This window comes from Rhinopithecus roxellana, chromosome 3 (genome assembly GCF_007565055.1).
Source record: "Rhinopithecus roxellana isolate Shanxi Qingling chromosome 3, ASM756505v1, whole genome shotgun sequence".
Classification (NCBI taxonomy): Eukaryota; Metazoa; Chordata; class Mammalia; order Primates; family Cercopithecidae; genus Rhinopithecus; species Rhinopithecus roxellana.
Window position 1 is genome coordinate 166,774,685 of NC_044551.1, and position 17,391 is coordinate 166,792,075.

A 17,391-nucleotide genomic window follows, 5' to 3' on the forward strand; every position below is an offset into this window, starting at 1 on the left:
AAAAAAGACCCTGCTTGGAGAGGGGCTGTGTCCGGGGTGAGAAACTGCAGAAGGAGCAAAGATGGCTGCAGGCACTTTGTGGCCCTTCTGGGAGAGGGATGGCAGCCACAGACTCAGTGCCAGGACGCAAATGCTGGGCTCCTGGGCCTGCAGTCCTGGGTTCTAGTCTTGGCTCTACCACTTACTGCCTGAGTGGCCTGGGGCAAGCCACATGCCTCAGATTCCACATCACAGAAGGAAAATGATAAGAACAATTTAACACCCACTTGTAGAATTTTTGAAGCCACAAGAGCTAATGCATATGACAGCCCTTGATAAATGCTGTGCACTTGGTAAACGCTCCTGTGATTAAATTAGAGTGGAGGTCACTGAGCCAGTGGGATGCACTTGACAGGCAGCACTTAATGAGTCTCACTGGAATCTCCAGGGAAGGCCACTGATAAATGTAAGCTCTTTATGTGAGGATGACCGGCATCTTATCAACACTTGATAGCTCTGGTAAAAATTACAGGCCACGCTGGGCATACAAGTCATTGTCAGCACATCCATGAATTCAACAACACTAATACTTAAGTCTGATGTGAGGAACTGAAACTAGGGTAATCAATATTAGATGTATCAGTAAGATTTGTCAAGGTTACACTCCTTGCAAAGTATTGTGGTAGAAGCTCTGAACATGTATGTTCTGAACCATGATGAATGGGCGTTTTCGTTTACCAGAGGGAAGCCAAGAGCTACTATGAATAAAAGCAAATGCAAGATCAGAAGCTGGGTGCGGTGGCTCACGCCTGTAATCCCAGCACTTTGGGAGGCTTAGGCGGGCAGATCACCTGAGGTCAGGAGTTCGAGACTAGCCTGGCCAACATGGTGAAACACTGTCTCTACTAAAAATACAAAAAAAATTAACTGGGCATGATGGCGGGTGCCTGTAATCCCAGCTACTTGGGAGGCTGAGGCAAGAGAATCATCTGAACCCGGGAGGCAGAGGTTGCAGTGAGTGAAGATAGCGCCATTGCACTCCAGACTGGGAAACAGGGCAAGACTCCATCAAAAAAACAAAACAAAACAAAACAACAACAAAAAAATCACAAGAATGAGGGGAAAGAAAAGAGTGTGGGCTTTAAAAGCAGACAGACCTGGTTTCAAATCCCAACTCCATTGCTTACTAGCTGTGTTACTAGAGGCAATTAATTTACCTAACCCCTCTGAGTCTCATCTATAAAACATGCTGATAGAAAGAAAAAAAAAACAAAAAAATCACCAACCAACCAACCAACCAACCAACCAACCGCATGCTGCTGGTACTGACCTCTTGGGACTTCTGTGAAGATTAGTTATCAAGGAGGTAAGGTACCTGACACAGAAGAGGTGCCTATATCATCCTTATCCTCCTCATCCTCATCATCCTCCTCTTCCTCCTCCTCATCACCATCCTCATCCTCCTCATCATCCTCATCCTCATCATCATCCTCATCCTCATCATCCTCATCCTCTCATCATTCTCATCCTCGCCATCATCCTCATTCTCATCATCCTCATCCTCCTCATCGTCCTCATTCTCATCATCCTCATCCTCCTCATCGTCCTCATCATCATCCTCATCCTCGTCCTCATCATCCTCATCCTCCTCCTCATCCTCCTCCTCCTCCTCCTCATCATCATCATCACACATCCTGAAGATAAATAGCCTAGACAAGTAACTAAGGTGTTTCTAGTAGCCCTACTGCTAGAATGCTATGGTTCCATTAATGAATTTTGAAGGCTAAGATAATGTTGCAATGAGCCAGGAAGCAAAACTGGAGAAGAGAAAAACAGAGCATATGGATCTATCATAAGAAAAAAAATATCTAGCCAGGTGCAGTGGCTCACACCTGTAATCCCAGAACTTTGGGAGGCTGAGGTGGGCAGATCACCTGAGGTCAGGAGTTCGAGACTAGCCTGGCCAACATGGCAAAACCCCGTTTCTACTAAAAATACAAAAATTAGCCGTGCGTCATGGTGGGCGCCTGTAATCCCAGCTACTTGAGAGGCTGAGGCAGGAGAATCACTTGAACCTGGGAAGTGGAGGTTGCAGTGAGCTGAGACTGAGCCATTGCACTTCAGCCTGGGCAACAGAGGAGCAAGGCTGTCTCAAAAAAAAAAAAAGTGTAGTCCCAGCTACTCCGGAGGCTGAGGCAGGAGAATGGCGTAAACCCGGGAGGCGGAGCTTGCAGTGAGCTGAGATCCAGCCACTGCACTCCAGCCTGGGCGACAGAGCGAGACTCCGTCTCACAAAAAAAAAAAAAAAAAAAGGAGATGATGTCTCAGATGACCCTTACATCGTGATATACTAGGCACTCAATACATGTGTATAGAAAGAATGAGTATGAAGGGGCAGGTTTTTTGTATAACGGATTAAAACATAATTCAGAATTTCCCCAAATCTTATCCCTTTAGCCTTTGACTCAGATAACAGCAAAGTGAAAACATAAAAGGATGTCCTTCTAGTGAAACATCAAGATACATCAACGTCTCTGAAAGCAGAGGCCAGAGGATGCAGAACTAGTCTCTTGACTGTAGTACACAGCAAGGCCTGGGCCAGATGCTGTGCCTGGTGGGACTGCTGGCAAGCTGGAGTAAGGAACAAGGAAGGAAGGAGGATGGAAGAAAGGAAGGAGGGAAGGAAGGAGGGAGGAAGGAGAGGGGAAGGGAAAGAAGGAGGGAGGGAAGGAAGGAAGGAAGAAGGGAAGGAAAGAACAAAAGAAGGAGGGAGGAGGAAGGAAGAAGGGAGGGAAGGAAAGAAGGAGGGAAGGAAGAAGGGAAGGAAGAAGGTAAGGAAGGAGGGAAGGAAGGAATGAAGGGTGGGCAGAGAGGCAGGCTATAGTCCTTCCTGGAGTATAGCCAGGAAGGAAGGGAGGGGCCCTAGAGAGGTATGCTGCAGTGAACTGATCAGTGGTGCCCACTGCCCTGGGCCGTCAGACAGTGCTCTGTGCCAGGGACCAGAGCTGTGTTCTTTAAAGGAAAGGGGAGGGTGATGACAACTCTTCAGGGCCTAGAAAAGCAGCCGCCACACACAACCATAGTAGGTGACCCAGGAGTATTTTATTTGTTGCAGAGATGAGTAAATTAAACCTCGGCCTCCCAAGGTGAGGTTGGGGGCTGGTGCGGTCTGACCAACTCTCACGCGTGACAGAGTGAACTTGGTGATCCCCTACTGGCTCACCTGCTAAGTGCAAGAACCATCTTTGCCAAAGCTTTCTAAACCCTGGCCCTAGCGGCCATCCCTTCCTTACAGGTTTTCTTGGAAATATGAGAAAGAAATATCTTGAAGTTCTAACCCCATGAGCAAAGGAAAGAGAAATGCAGGAAGAGAATCCAGGGAACAAAGTAGACAAGCAGAGGCGTGGGAAGAAAAGGAGAGAGGAGAAGCAAGAACGGAGGGGGGAGGTGGTAAAGAAAGGCATACAGCCAGTCACACAAGACCACATACTGTGGGATTTCACCTATATGAAATGTCTAAAACAGGCACATCTGTGGAGACAGAAAGTGGACTGGTGGCTGCCTAGAGCTGGCAGGTTGAGGGGAAATGGAGGGTGACTGTTGATGGGTAAGGAGTTTCTTTTTTTTTTTTTTTTTTTTGAGACGGAGTCTCGCTCTGTCACCCGGGCTGGAGTGCAGTGGCCGGATCTCAGCTCACTGCAAGCTCCGCCTCCCGGGTTTACATCATTCTCCTGCCTCAGCCTCCTGAGTAGCTGGGACTACAGGCGCCCGCCACCTTGCCCGGCTAGTTTTTTGTATTTTTTAGTAGAGACGGGGTTTCACATGTTAGCCAGGATGGTCTCGATCTCCTGACCTCGTGATCCGCCTGTCTCGGCCTCCCAAAGCGCTGGGATTACAGGCTTGAGCCACCGCGCCCGGCCAGGAGTTTCTTTTTGTACTGGAATTAGATAGCGGTGAGGGTTGTGCAACCCTGTGAATACCATAAGCTGCTGAATTTTACACTTCAAATTGGTAAACTGTATGGTATGTGAACTATAAAGCTGTTAATCTCCGCCCCACCTCCACCCACCCAGTGAAGTAGGAGGTGACAGGGGAGAAGTAGGAGGTGATGCCTGGAATCAGGAATCACAAGTAGGTGAAGGAACACCAGGCCACTCACCTCGACCTTCAGGCCCGCCTGGAAGCTGATGCCGTCTGGGATGGTGGTCTGGAATTCCGCGATGGTGTAATACTCTTCCTCCACTTGGGGCGGGATGGGCGGCTTCGGCAGGTTGAGGCCTCGAGGCTGGTATGATCACACACAGGGTTATCGCCAATGCTAAGTGCACTCCTGCGACCCTGTGTCAGGGGGAGACTAAGGGCCAGGGGCATGCAATCACCCTCAAGGGGGTGCTGGGGACCTAGTTGGATTCTAAGGGACAACACGAATAGGACCACGCAGATTGTCATCTCCTCAGTGAGACCTCACTGGCCCATCAGCTTTAGGGCGATGGGAAGAAACGTGGGACATTTGGGTACAATCATGAGAATCTGGAGCAAGACAATATTCTCTGAAATAAGAGGCAGTGACGGTTGTGGAAGGAGCTTAAGTTTGTTAGTAGATCTATCTGGGTTGGAAATACTGATGGTGGGAGTGACCTTGGGCTAATCACCCCCCTCTGAAGCCTCAGTTCTCTCTCCTGTAGAGTGGGCATAACAGTGTCTACCTGGTGGGGTTGCTTCAAGTATTAAATTAATGTTGTGAGGCACTCAGCACGTTGCACGGCACGCAACAGGTGCTTGATAAATAGCAGACATTAAAAAAATACAACCCCAGCAGAGCAAGACCCCGTCTCAAAAAATAAAGCAAACAAACAAAAAAACCCCAAACCCAACAACCCATCGTTCCAAGTATTGGCTTAAAAGGTACCTAGCGAATTTTACAAAATGGAGTATGAGCACAGAATATGAGAATGGGACCACACATGATATTTGTGTCTCATCTCAGCTTGGACCTCAAGTCGCTTGGTTTGAGAAGATTGATCTAAGACCAAGAGAAGGGCCCAGGGAGCAGAAAGCAGGTCCCGAGGCCCAACTGTCACAGGAGCACTCTGGCCCCGTGGGCCAATTATTTCACCCGCCTGCACCTCAGTCTTTCCACCTGGGGGTGGGACTAGCATTTATGCAGCCTGCTTCAAAAGACTGTTGTGTGCACAGGAAAGAGAGCATTTCTGGAAGGGTGAGGGGTGTGCGAGGGGCTAGTGGACACCCCTCACAGCCCTCAAGTCAGTGGCCACTCCCCAGTAGCAAGGGTCCACTTACAATGGTCATGTCCCGGCGAGGAGGGGGTCTCTGCCTCATCTTTGGTGATCCTATGGAGAAACGAGAGCTTATTACACTCATGTGCAGAGTGCTACAGATGAGATTCCTGAGCTGGGCGCAGGACAGATCTACTCTCTCCTGCAGAAGATTGAACACAGGCGTTTGCATGCCGCTGCAACCCTTCCTGCGAGAATAGCCTGGCCAGGAAGGAGCTGCTCACGCGTGGCTCATAGTTGGCTCCGGACTCTCTCTACGTTGCTTTTCTTGGATCTTTTCTACACAGGAATGAAAGGGGATGGTGCTGGATGCTCAAGTCATGGAAATTCTCCAGAAAGGGCAAAAAGCAGTCTTCAGAATAACACAGAGATGGGTCCCAATCCAGCTCTGAGGCTCACAGCTGCTGGCACCGGACAGATGATTGGATTCCCTGAGCCACAAGGCCCTCATCTGCAGAACTGGCAGAATGTGTGTCACTCAGGCCAGCGGTGAGGATGAAAGGAAACATCTGTGAAGCTCTTGGCATGTGGCAGGCATGCAGTGAATGTTAACTGCACCTGGTTTTGTGCTCTAGAACAACCCAAATGCAACAACACACACAAACACACCGAACCAAACACACTTGGGCTGATGACTCAGGGGTTTATACTCTGGAAGCGGCTGCCCTAGCTCTGGGTCTCAGGGCCAGGAGGATGAGGACTTTGCAGTGGTCCAAGGCTCCTGGCTAAGGGCAGAATGTTGACCAGGCTCAGCACGGGTCCACACAGAAGGGTAGTCTGGCGTTGGGGTGTGGAGCAGACTGCTAATCCCTTAAATTCCCATTTACCTGTCTTCTATTAGAATAAATAGCAACAGAGATTGGCCAAGACACTTAGCTGTCTATATAAAGACTTCATTTTCCAGTCACCCTTGCAGCCAGCTATTGCCATGTGACTCAGTTTTGGCAGTGGGATGTAAGACAAAGTAGAAAGTGTGTAGCTTCTGAGCTGTGCACACAGTAGCCAGTGTGACCACTGTGAAACAGCAGAAAGAATGAAACCTGGGATAGGAAAGCAACGCCTTTTTTTTTTTTTTTTTTTAATGGAGTTTCGCTCTTGTCACCCAGGCTGGAGTGCAATGCACTGCTTTTCATTGGCTGGACTAGTAGTGAGCTGTTCTGGACCAGGTGGATGAAGGCAACAAGATAGATGCAGAGTAATAAGACTCTTGATTGCCCGGAGCTGCCATATCAACCCTGAACATACACACAGACTGTTTTGTGAAAAAGAAATATATATCTAGATTATTTATTGGATGTGTGTATATGTGTATATTCAGTGGTGGTCGGGGGGTGTCTTTGTTTTAGCATCTGAATCTATCTATCTATCTATCTATCTATCTATCTATCTATCTATCTATCTATTTTTGAGAGACAGGGTCTTGCTCTGTTGCCCAGGCTAGAGTGCAGTGGTGTAATCACAGCTCACCGTAGCCTCAATCTCCTGGGTTCAAGTGATCCTCCCACCTCAGCCACCCTAGTAGCTGGGACTACAGGTACGTGCCACCATGCCCAGCTAATTAAAAAAAATTTTTTTTTGTAGCTAGGGGGTCTTACTGTGTTGCCCAGGCTGGTCTCAAACTCCTGGCCTCAAGTGATCCTCCAGCCTCAGCCTCCCAAAGCACTGGGATTACAGTTGTGAGCCACTGTGCCCAGCCTGAACCTATACACTAACAAAGACATTGAGGTTGCAGATTTTCATTTGCTCCTCTAGAGTTAATGGGAATACACCTATCCTCTTGGCCATGATAGGCAGAGTAGAATCACACAAACTCGGGGATGGGCAGAACTCCTGCCACAGCATGTGAGGAAACATGATCAGTGGCTTCTCAGGGCAACTGAGCAAAGTATGAAACTTGGTTGAGGGACTCAGGAAGTTCACTGCCACTTACAAACAGCTGGGAGAAGCCCAGCCAGGGGCAGCGGCCTCATCTCTGTGGCCAGCTGGAAGTCCTTTCTCAACAGCAGAGTCCACCTGCCCTGCATGACCAAGACGGGATCATGGGCACTGTGCATAAGTCCTGGGCACCAGTGTGCCCGTGCAGACATGGTATGGTAGCCAGTGTGACCAGGCCGACAACAGCAATGAACTCGACTCTCAGGTGTGTTGGAAACATTAAATGGTAAAATATACATGAGGAGGCTTTGAAAAGCAAGCTGGGAGAGGCACTGTGTTGAAGTAAAGCCCACAGGGTCATCTTCTTTCTCTGGCTTAGAAACGAGGCCACATGGAGCAGTAGAGAGCACAGCACTCCCCAGGTTCAAGTCCCCGTCCCTGCTGTCTGCTAGCTGGGGGCCTTGGGCACACCCTCTCACCCTTCAGACTCCCAATCTGTAAAACATAAAAAGTAGTAATTTCCTCAAAGGTAGTTATGAGGAGTCAATTACACTAATTAGAAGGTTTCTGGCATGTAGCAGGTGCTTGAAAAACAGTAGCCAATGTGACCACTGTGAGATAGCAGAAAGAACGCAACCTAGGATAGGAAAGCAACGCCTCCCTTTTTTTTTTTTTTTTTTTTTTTTTAATGGAGTTTTGCTCGTCACCCAGGCTGGAGTGCAATGGCATGATCTCGGGTCACTGCAACCTCCGCCTCCCAGGTTCAAGCGATTCTCCTGCCTCAGCCTCCTGAGTAGCTGGGATTACAGGCACCCGCCACCACACCTTGCTAATTTTTGTATTTTTAGTAGAGATGGAGTTTCACCATGTTGGCCAGGCTGGTCTTGAACTCCTGACCTCAGATGATCCACCCACCTCGGTCTCCCAAAGTGCTAGGATTACAGGTGTGAGCCACCGTGCCCAGCCAGCAATGCCTCTTGACTCAGATTCTGCAATTCACGGGCTGAATGATCTGGAACAAGTTACCCAGGGTTTCTGGGTGTCTGTTTTCTTATCTAGAGGATGAGGGAGGAGCTGGGCTACTGTGAGGATGAGGGATGATGTGAGAAGCCTTGAGCACAGAGCTGGCACACAGGGGTTCCCGAGTGTTAGAAGCTCGGGTGGGTGTCACTCACTCTGCTTGGTGTCGCCGTCAGGCACTGGGCGGCCTTCAAACCGCCCATCCCTCTGGCTGCTGAGCAGCTCCTTCTCCCTGCCCACTGCGTTCTGCTGCCGGGAAACACCATCCAAGTCAAGGGCACCTGGGTGGGAGGGTGAGCCGGGGCCTGGCTTCAGGGGCAAGGGCTCCCCACTGTTCTTCTTTAGGTAGGAGGCGGGGGCCCAGCCTTCTTTGCCCTGGTACCTGTGAGGAGGAGGAAGGATGCTGTCAAACTGCTCCGCCAGGCCCAAAGGAAGAAGCCTTGCTCCTACTGGGAATCACAAACGGGTCCCAGGAAGCAGGAACGAAGGGTCGTGACTGCCCAGGGCTAGAGGTTGGCACACTGTGTATTTCCTCTTGATGATGCCTAAGCCCTCAGCTTGGCATTTTCAAGGCCTTTCCAACCCGGCCTCTACTTGCCCCTCTCATAGCACCCACCACATCCCACCCAGCCAGCAGGGCACCAGCCTGCACTCTGAATCTCTGTGCTTTGCTGCCCCTTCCCAGCAGTCCCAGCTCTGGGGCCAAAGCCTGGCATAGACAGATGGAGATCTGTTCATGCTGGTTAACACGGAGATTAAACATGTCTTCATATGGGATTAGCAGGTTGAGGGATGGGTCCAGGGCTTGCCAAGCATCAGGTGGCCATCACTAAACACAGAGTGATTGAGGCCCTGACAGATCAGCTCAGTATCCTCCCAAAACGGAATTCAGTGAGTGTCATCATCACTTAATCCTCTGCAGGAGAGATTCAGTTTTTGAGATAGGGTCTCCCTGTCGCCCACGTCAGAGTGCAGTGGTGCGATCATAGCTCACTGCAGTGTGAACTCCTGGGCTCAAGCGATCCTCCCATCTCAGTCTCCTATGTAGCTGGAATCACAGGTACACATCCCCATGCCCAGCTATTTATTTCTTATTTCTTGTAGAGATGGGGTGGGTCTTGCTATGTTGCCCAGGCTGGTCTCGAGCTCCTGGGCTCAAGTGATCTTCCTGTCTCAGCCTCCCAAAATGTTGGGATTACAGGCATGAGCCACCACACCTGGCCAGAATTCAGTTTTAATAGTAATGACCAGAGGGGTCAATCTAGACCAGGGGTATGCTGCAGTCAGTCACACCAGCTGTGACAGCCAGTTGGGTACATCTCTCCCAATCTCTACATTTAGATAGAAATCTGCAGTTTAGTGTCTATCAATCTTAAAATATGCTCCGAGAGGGAATATCCTAATTAGAAAGTGCCAGGCTGTATATTACCCACACCCTCAGTTTGACACAGTTCATTGTTTGGGGACACAGAGCCGTAAGATGGGAGGTGATGTGCAGTGCTGAGTGGACTCTGGGGTGAGAAGGGAATGCGCTGAAATCCTGACCGTCACTTTCTAGCGTCAACCAAATCTTGAGATGACTGCAGCCCTTACTGACATCCTAACTACAACCTCGGGAGCGACCTTGAGTCTAATTAAGCCACTGTTGAATTCCAGAGCCACTAAGTTTTGGGACAATTTATTATGCAGCAAGATAACATACTATTCAATATATGTTTGTTATCCTTTTAAAAAAGTTTTAAAAAAATTAAGTCTTTAAATTTTAGAGATGGCGTCTTGTGTTACCTAGGCTGGAGTGGCACCATCATGGCTCATCACAGCTTCAAACTCCTGGGCTGTGATCCCCTGCCTCAGCCTCTTGGGTAGCTAGGACTACAGGCACGCATCACATATCTGGCTAATTTAAAAGGTTTTTATGCAGAGATGGGATCTTGCTATGTTGCCTGGGCTGGTCTTGAATTCCCGGCCTCGAGTGATCCTCCTGCCTTACCTCCTAAAGTACTGGGATTACAGGCATGAGCCACTGTGCCCGGCCCATGTTTGCTATTTGATATGGTTTGGCTGTGTCCCCATTGAATTCTCAACTTGAATTGTATCTCCCAGAATTCCCACGTGTTGTGGGAGGGACTCAGGGGGAGGTAACTGAATCATGGGGGCCGGTCTTTCTGTGCTATTCTCGTGATAGTAAGTCTCATGAGATTTGATGGGTTTATTAGGGGTTTCCGCTTCTGCTTCTTCCTCATTTTCTCTTGCCGATGCTATGTAAGAAGCACTTTTTGCCTCCCGCCATGATTCTGAGGCCTCCCCAGCCATGTGGAACTGTAAATCCAATTAAACCTCTTTTTCTTCCCAGTCTTGGGTATATCTTTATCAGCAGCATGAAAACAGACTAATACACTATTACTATCATTATCCTTCTTCAAATTTAAGTTCTGAGATCTCCCTCAGGAAGCCTTCCTGATCCCCAGGCTGAGAAGCCCCTCTTCTGTGTACCAAAGTCCCCATGCATCCCTCCAACACGGCCAACCACCTGCTCTATCACTGTTTGTGAGTCTGTCTTCTGCACCCCTCTTCTGTGTACCAAAGTCCCCATGCATCCCTCCAACACGGCCAACCACCTGCTCTATCACTGTTTGTGAGTCTGTCTTCTGCACCCCTCTTCTGTGTACCAAAGTCCCCATGCATCCCTCCAACACGGCCAACCACCTGCTCTATCACTGTTTGTGAGTCTGTCTTCTGCACCCCTCTTCTGTGTACCAAAGTCCCCATGCATCCCTCCAACACGGCCAACCACCTGCTCTATCACTGTTTGTGAGTCTGTCTTCTGCACCCCTCTTCTGTGTACCAAAGTCCCCATGCATCCCTCCAACACGGCCAACCACCTGCTCTATCACTGTTTGTGAGTCTGTCTTCTGCACCCCTCTTCTGTGTACCAAAGTCCCCATGCATCCCTCCAACACGGCCAACCACCTGCTCTATCACTGTTTGTGAGTCTGTCTTCTGCACCCCTCTTCTGTGTACCAAAGTCCCCATGCATCCCTCCAACACGGCCAACCACCTGCTCTATCACTGTTTGTGAGTCTGTCTTCTGCACCCCTCTTCTGTGTACCAAAGTCCCCATGCATCCCTCCAACACGGCCAACCACCTGCTCTATCACTGTTTGTGAGTCTGTCTTCTGCACCCCTCTTCTGTGTACCAAAGTCCCCATGCATCCCTCCAACACGGCCAACCACCTGCTCTATCACTGTTTGTGAGTCTGTCTTCTGCACCCCTCTTCTGTGTACCAAAGTCCCCATGCATCCCTCCAACACGGCCAACCACCTGCTCTATCACTGTTTATGAGTCTGTCTTCTGCACCCCTCTTCTGTGTACCAAAGTCCCCATGCATCCCTCCAACATGGCCAACCACCTGCTCTATCACTGTTTATGAGTCTGTCTTCTGCACCCCTCTTCTGTGTACCAAAGTCCCCATGCATCCCTCCAACACGGCCAACCACTTGCTCTATCACTGTTTATGAGTCTGTCTTCTGCACCCCTCTTCTGTGTACCAAAGTCCCCATGCATCCCTCCAATATGGCCAACCACCTGCTCTATCACTGTTTATGAGTCTGTCTTCTGCACCGGGTGGTGTGAGCTCCTATGTCTTGCTCACTGTCGACTTCTCAGCTCCCAGAACAGGGCTGGGCCCAGCAGAGATTCTTGGTGTTTGTTGAATGAATGAATGAATGAATGAATAAATGAATGAATGCAGTGCTATGTGCTCAGCCTCCTGGAAATGGCCCAAATGTCCCGCCACACATCACGGCACAGACAATAGATCGCAGGGACCTTGGCTTCCTCTCTTGCCCTAATTTCCCGCAGTCACACCCTGCCTATTGGGGGTGATCAAGGAGGGGTTCCCAGGACTTTCATTACTAAAACTGGGGAAGTCCCAGGCAAGGCGAGGACCAGCTGGCCACCCTGCCTGCCTGGGAGGCTCTGATTTCATCACATAGGTGAAAGGGCTGTCAAAGGTGTTTGGAACGCAGATGCCCTGCTTTTACCAATGAACTTTGAGAGATGAGGGCAGATTATTAGCCTAGGATGAATTACAGTCCATGAGCGTTTATGCACCATCTTGTTCTCAGTATGGGGCTGGAGGGGGCTGTCACTCACATGGGGCAGTTTCGGCCTCCAATTCCTCATTATGAGAAACATCTGGAGGTGGAAACCAGCCTTGCTTAACAGGGTTGCTGCTATCTGTGGTTCAGTGTGTTTGAAGAAAGTTTTGCTTATTATGGACTTTTAGGGAAGGATATGCGCAGGGAGGGAGGCCAAACAACACAGAGAAGTATCCTTTTATGGTTCAGGCAGAAACTTCACCCAGATGCAATCACTGACTGACCTCTGTGAAGCCAGAGCCCACGTGGCCCCAAACCCACCCAACAACAGTGGGAGGCAGCAGCTGGTACCTGATCTTCCACCAGCCTTCCAGATTTTTCTGGATGACCTCCACCACAGCCCCTCTCTCCAGGTTCATTTCATCCTGGTCCCGAGCTGTGTACGGGTAGATGACCGTGTACTTCTCCTCTGTGGGGACAAAAGGAAGCTGGGGTCAGAAGAGGACACCAAGAGACCTGGGATGCTGTGATCCCTGGGATGCCCTTGCCCATTGGAGGGAAGATTTCCTTCAGAGATTTCTGGGCACTGCCCTGGCCCTGACCTAGCCCTGGACAGCCCTGTGCAAGCAGCAACAGAACACAGGACAAAGGGCAGGTCTCGTACCTCTGAAACTCCTCAGCGCCACACACTCAGTCTCACGCCTCACCTGCTTCTACAGTATTTCCAGCCATGGCATTCTCATCCCCCTTATCCCTGTTTATTGCCCCCCACCCATACCAGGAATTACCTTGTAACTCAACACATATTTGACTTATTTATTGTGTTTTGTAAGTGTGTGTCTGTTTCGTTTGCTGGAATATGAGCTCCAGGAAGGCAGGGCTTTGTCTGTCTTGTTCATTCCTATGTCTCTAGCACTGGGCATGGTGCTTGGAATGTTGAGCAAATCAGTCAATATGCAGTAAATGAGCAAGACCTGAAGGCCTGATGGGAGCCACCTCGCTCACACAGAGGGGGTTAAGCTGTCTGTGGCTCCTTACCAGCTCTTGCTGGTGGAGAGTTCAGGGAGAAGCTGAACTTTGGCAGTGCAGGGTTTCAGGCTGAAATCACTACCGAGGAAGACACAGTTCATGATTTTCATGACCTTGCTGGTAGCTGATTTTCACTTTTATTAATTATATTCAAGTCTTTGAATCCAACGATGCTCGAAGCTTCAACTTTCATTCGTGTGACTGGGATGCCTTCTACCCCACTCTGTGGTCCCCCGACCCCTGAAACTGTGGGACCATCCTTATGGCCTCACCCTCCTCCCTGAGAGCTGCCCCCAGCTGCGTCCCTCCCACAGTAGCCCTGGAGGGCCCGGGCTCGGCGGGGCAGGTTACTCACTGGCTGGGTGTCCCACAGAGGTAGAACAGCTCCCACCCCCAGTGTTATCTGCTCTGGCAGCTGAAATGGAGAAAAATGGATGTGTGTCTCAAGGGAGCCCGGCAAGCAGAGGAAAGGGCTCTCCTGTTTTGGTTACTTTTCTGCCCCTGGTGAGTGCCTGAGCCAGCTGTGGCCTGGTGTCATGGTTAACATGCTGCTGCAGACGCTCTCTCTTTGGGAAAACACCACATGCCGTCCATGGCCTGCCCAGCTGGTACAGAGGGAGGCGGCAAACACACAGGGTGTTTATTTATTGATTGATCTGGCCTGCTGACCTGCTCGGTGGGGGCTGAGCTGACTCGAGCTGCACATATCCTGTGCTCAGCACAGTCCGCTGTTCCCCTACTTCACGGAAGCTGCAGGCTGGGCTGCTGGGCTGGGAGGGGTGGACGGAAGAATCCAGGCGCACAGAAGTTCTGTTTGGTTCGGGCAGGAAAGGGTGCCACCTGGGTCCCAGAATGAGGGCAGTCAGTCCTATGAGCCTGGACTCCTGGAGCCCCGCACCCTTCAGCTGAGTTGCACGGACAGATTTTCTACCACCTGAGTTCCTCTCTGGGATCCGTGGATTGCTCAGTGATTGCACACACGGCAGAGGGTGGAAGACCTTGTAGACTGCAGGCCTGCGGGGGCTTCCTCCCTAGCATGCATTTGCCCTTCCTCTGGTGGTGCTACCAGCCTTTGTCGCTATGGCTTAGATGAGGCCAAGCTCACCACCTCCTGGAGGGAAGGAGTAAGTGTGGGACCCTGGCCTAGCCAAAGCGTTGCAACTCCCGGCCACTGTGACTGGTTTTATGGATGGCAAGTGACCCTACTGGGTCAGCTGGAAACAATCCTAGGACTTGTGTTGAAGGAGAAGCTCTTTCTTTGGTGATGTCCCTGAAAGGTACTTGGAATTGCTGTCATCACGAGAGAATGGTGCCAACAAGCAGAGAGGTGGTGAGAGAGTCCCAGGTCCTGATGACAGTTTCAAACCCCCAGATCCAGCTCTGCTTGAAGCTAGCCCTACCCTGGGCTTTTTAGTGATATAAGTCAATATACTTCCCCTTTTGCTTAACCTGGTTTACATGGATTTCTTTCCCTTGCAACTCAAACGAGCCTGAATGAAGGAACAGGTCACTGGTTCAGCCTTATAGAAACCCACAGGCATCATTTTTTAACCTGAGAAACTTTAGAGCCCCAAGGCCAAGAAATACCCAAGGCTCGCTCCTCCCAAACCCACATGCCAACAACATACATGTCACACAAGACAGATGAGATCACTGTTTCTCACATGCAACAGGCACGGGCGGTCCCAGAGCAGGGAGGCTCATGCAGGTGCAGGGACCTGGCTCCAAACACCAAACGGGGAAGAGAACTCCGAGGTAGGCACCTTGACGCCAGCTGATGGCATACAAGTCCCCCAGAGTCCGGCGGCGGCCCACAGGCCGGGGCAGAGACCAATACCTCCATGAGACTGGATGGGCAGCATGTAGGAGGAAGGGCAGAGGGCACAGGTGAGAAGAAAGCACCACAATGTGTAGAGGCAAAGGTGGCACCAAGCACATGTCCCCATTCAGGAGCGCATTACCTCTGAGTCTATTCCAAGCCCCAGGCATCTTAGGCAGACCAAGATCCTAAGTATTAACTGTGAACTTGGGTGAAGAGGCTTCTAGCAGACATAATTCCATTCCTAGCATGATTATTAAGAGGCGCTAGGCTGAGGTGGGAAGATCACTGGAGCCCAAGAGTTCAAGGTTGCAGTGAGCCATGATTGTGCCACTGCATTCCAGCCTGAGTGACAGAGCCAAACCCCATCTCAAAAAAAAAGGACCAGGCGAAGTCGCTCATGCCTGTAATCCCGTAATTGCAGCACTTTGAGAGGCCAAGGTGGGTGGATCACTTGAGGTCAGGAGTTTGAGATCAGCCTGGCCAACATGGCAAAACACCGTTTCTACTGAAAATACGAAAACTAGCTGGGTTGGCCGGGCGTGGTGGCTCAAGCCTGTAATCCCAGCACTTTGGGAGGCCGAGACGGGCAGATCACGAGGTCAGGAGATCGAGACCATCCTGGCTAACACGGTGAAACCCCGTCTCTACTAAAAATACAAAAAAAACTAGCCAGGCGAGGTGGCGGGCGCCTGTAGTCCCAGCTACTTGGGAGGCTGAGGCAGGAGAATGGTGTAAATCCGGGAGGCGGAGCTTGCAGTGAGCTGAGATCCGGCCACTGCACTCCAGCCCAGGCGACAGAGCGAGACTCCACCTCAAAAAAACAAAAAAACAAAAAACTAGCTGGGCGTGGTGGTGCACGCCTGTAATCCCAGCTACTCGAGAGGCTGAGGCAGGAGAATCGCTTGAACCCAGGAGGCAGAGATTGCAGTGAGCTGAGATTGTGCTACTGCACTTCAGCCTGGGCAACTGAGCAAGACTGTCTTAAAAAAAAAAAATAACATAAACAAATAAATAAAAAAAGAAAAGTACTACCTGTGGTCCGGGGAAGAAAATAAATGTACACACTCAAGAAAATGTGGTCTCGCTCCCATCTTCTAGCTGTGTGACCCTGGGCAAGTCTCCCTACCTCTCAGAGCCTGTTTCCTCATCTGTAAAATGGGACAGCAATGAGTGCCTGACAGAGATGCTGTCATGGTGGTCATCATTCAGCATCTCAGGGGTTCTAGTTTCCACGCACCACATCACTACCCCTTAATCTGAGTTGATTCTGGTGGTAACCCCGTGTTATCCCTGCCTAGTGCCTGGTGGGCCTCACAAACACAGAGCAAACCAACAGATATTTTACTCTGAGGGGCGCTGGCTGTAATACAACTCAATGCAAAACCATATGTCAATGTTTTGCTAACCTTTGAGCATAGAAACACCCCCTTCTCCTCACCCTCTTTTCTGATAAAGATACGCTTTATGTGGCTCTGTGCTTTCTCGTAACAGTCAACTAAAAGCCAAAAAAACTCAACTCTAGGTAAGGTATTGCTGATACAATAATAACTGTTACTGGTCACTTACTGTTCTAGGTTCTTTGCAGGTGGATCTCATTTAATTTTTTCAAAGATCCCATGATGTAGATATCATTGTTTCGATTGTTAGATGAGAGGCTGAGGCTTAGAGAGGTTAAATTACTGGCCCAAGATCACTCAACCAGGAAGTGGTACAGCTGAGATTAAAATTCAGGTGTGTCTGATTCTTAAGCCCCTGTTGATGAGTGAAGTGAACTCACTAACTGCCCTACTTTTAGGAATGTTTCTACGGGGGAAAGGGAGTTGGTTGGGACTTAGCATTTCTGGCATGGCAGGAATCACCATTCAGGACACGTGTGGGGAAGGTTCTCTGGGCAACAACGGACGTGTGTCTGTGGGTGAGTGGAGGGGGACCCCTGGTCAGGGCCACTTCAACCCACAGAGAAAGCAGAGGTTTTTAAACAGATGGGGTCAAACGTCTTGCAAATGAGCGGAAGCAGCTCCAGCACCTTGGCCACCAGAATCATTCTAGGGAGAAATAGTGAACTGTTTTTGAGGATCAGGCTGGGGTCCTCCTGGGGTCCCATGAAAGGGTTAGGGGTTGAGCTCCAGGAAGGCTCACCTAGGTTGCTACCAAAGGCCCCTAAGAGCAGGCAGGCTTGCCCCTCAGCACTAATAACATGGCCTGGTTTCCGGTTCACAGGCCAGGGAGTCTGAGCCAGTGAGCTGCTGAGAAGCAGAGGCAGAGGCC

The 17,391-nt window shown here is 50.2% G+C and overlaps 1 protein-coding gene across 2 annotated transcripts in view; it reads right to left on the reverse strand.

Annotated features, from left to right (window-relative positions):
- SH3PXD2B (SH3 and PX domains 2B) overlaps nt 1–17,391 on the reverse strand; it is a 118,916-nt gene that overhangs the window by 9,614 nt on the left and 91,911 nt on the right. For both annotated transcript variants that reach the window (XM_030927873.1, XM_030927872.1), the window contains 4 exons: nt 12,624–12,741; nt 8,327–8,553; nt 5,281–5,330; nt 4,139–4,264 (listed from right to left, as the gene is read on the reverse strand). In XM_030927873.1, coding sequence (XP_030783733.1) covers nt 4,139–4,264; nt 5,281–5,330; nt 8,327–8,553; nt 12,624–12,741 — 521 coding nt within the window. The remainder of the gene's footprint in view (nt 1–4,138; nt 4,265–5,280; nt 5,331–8,326; nt 8,554–12,623; nt 12,742–17,391) is intronic.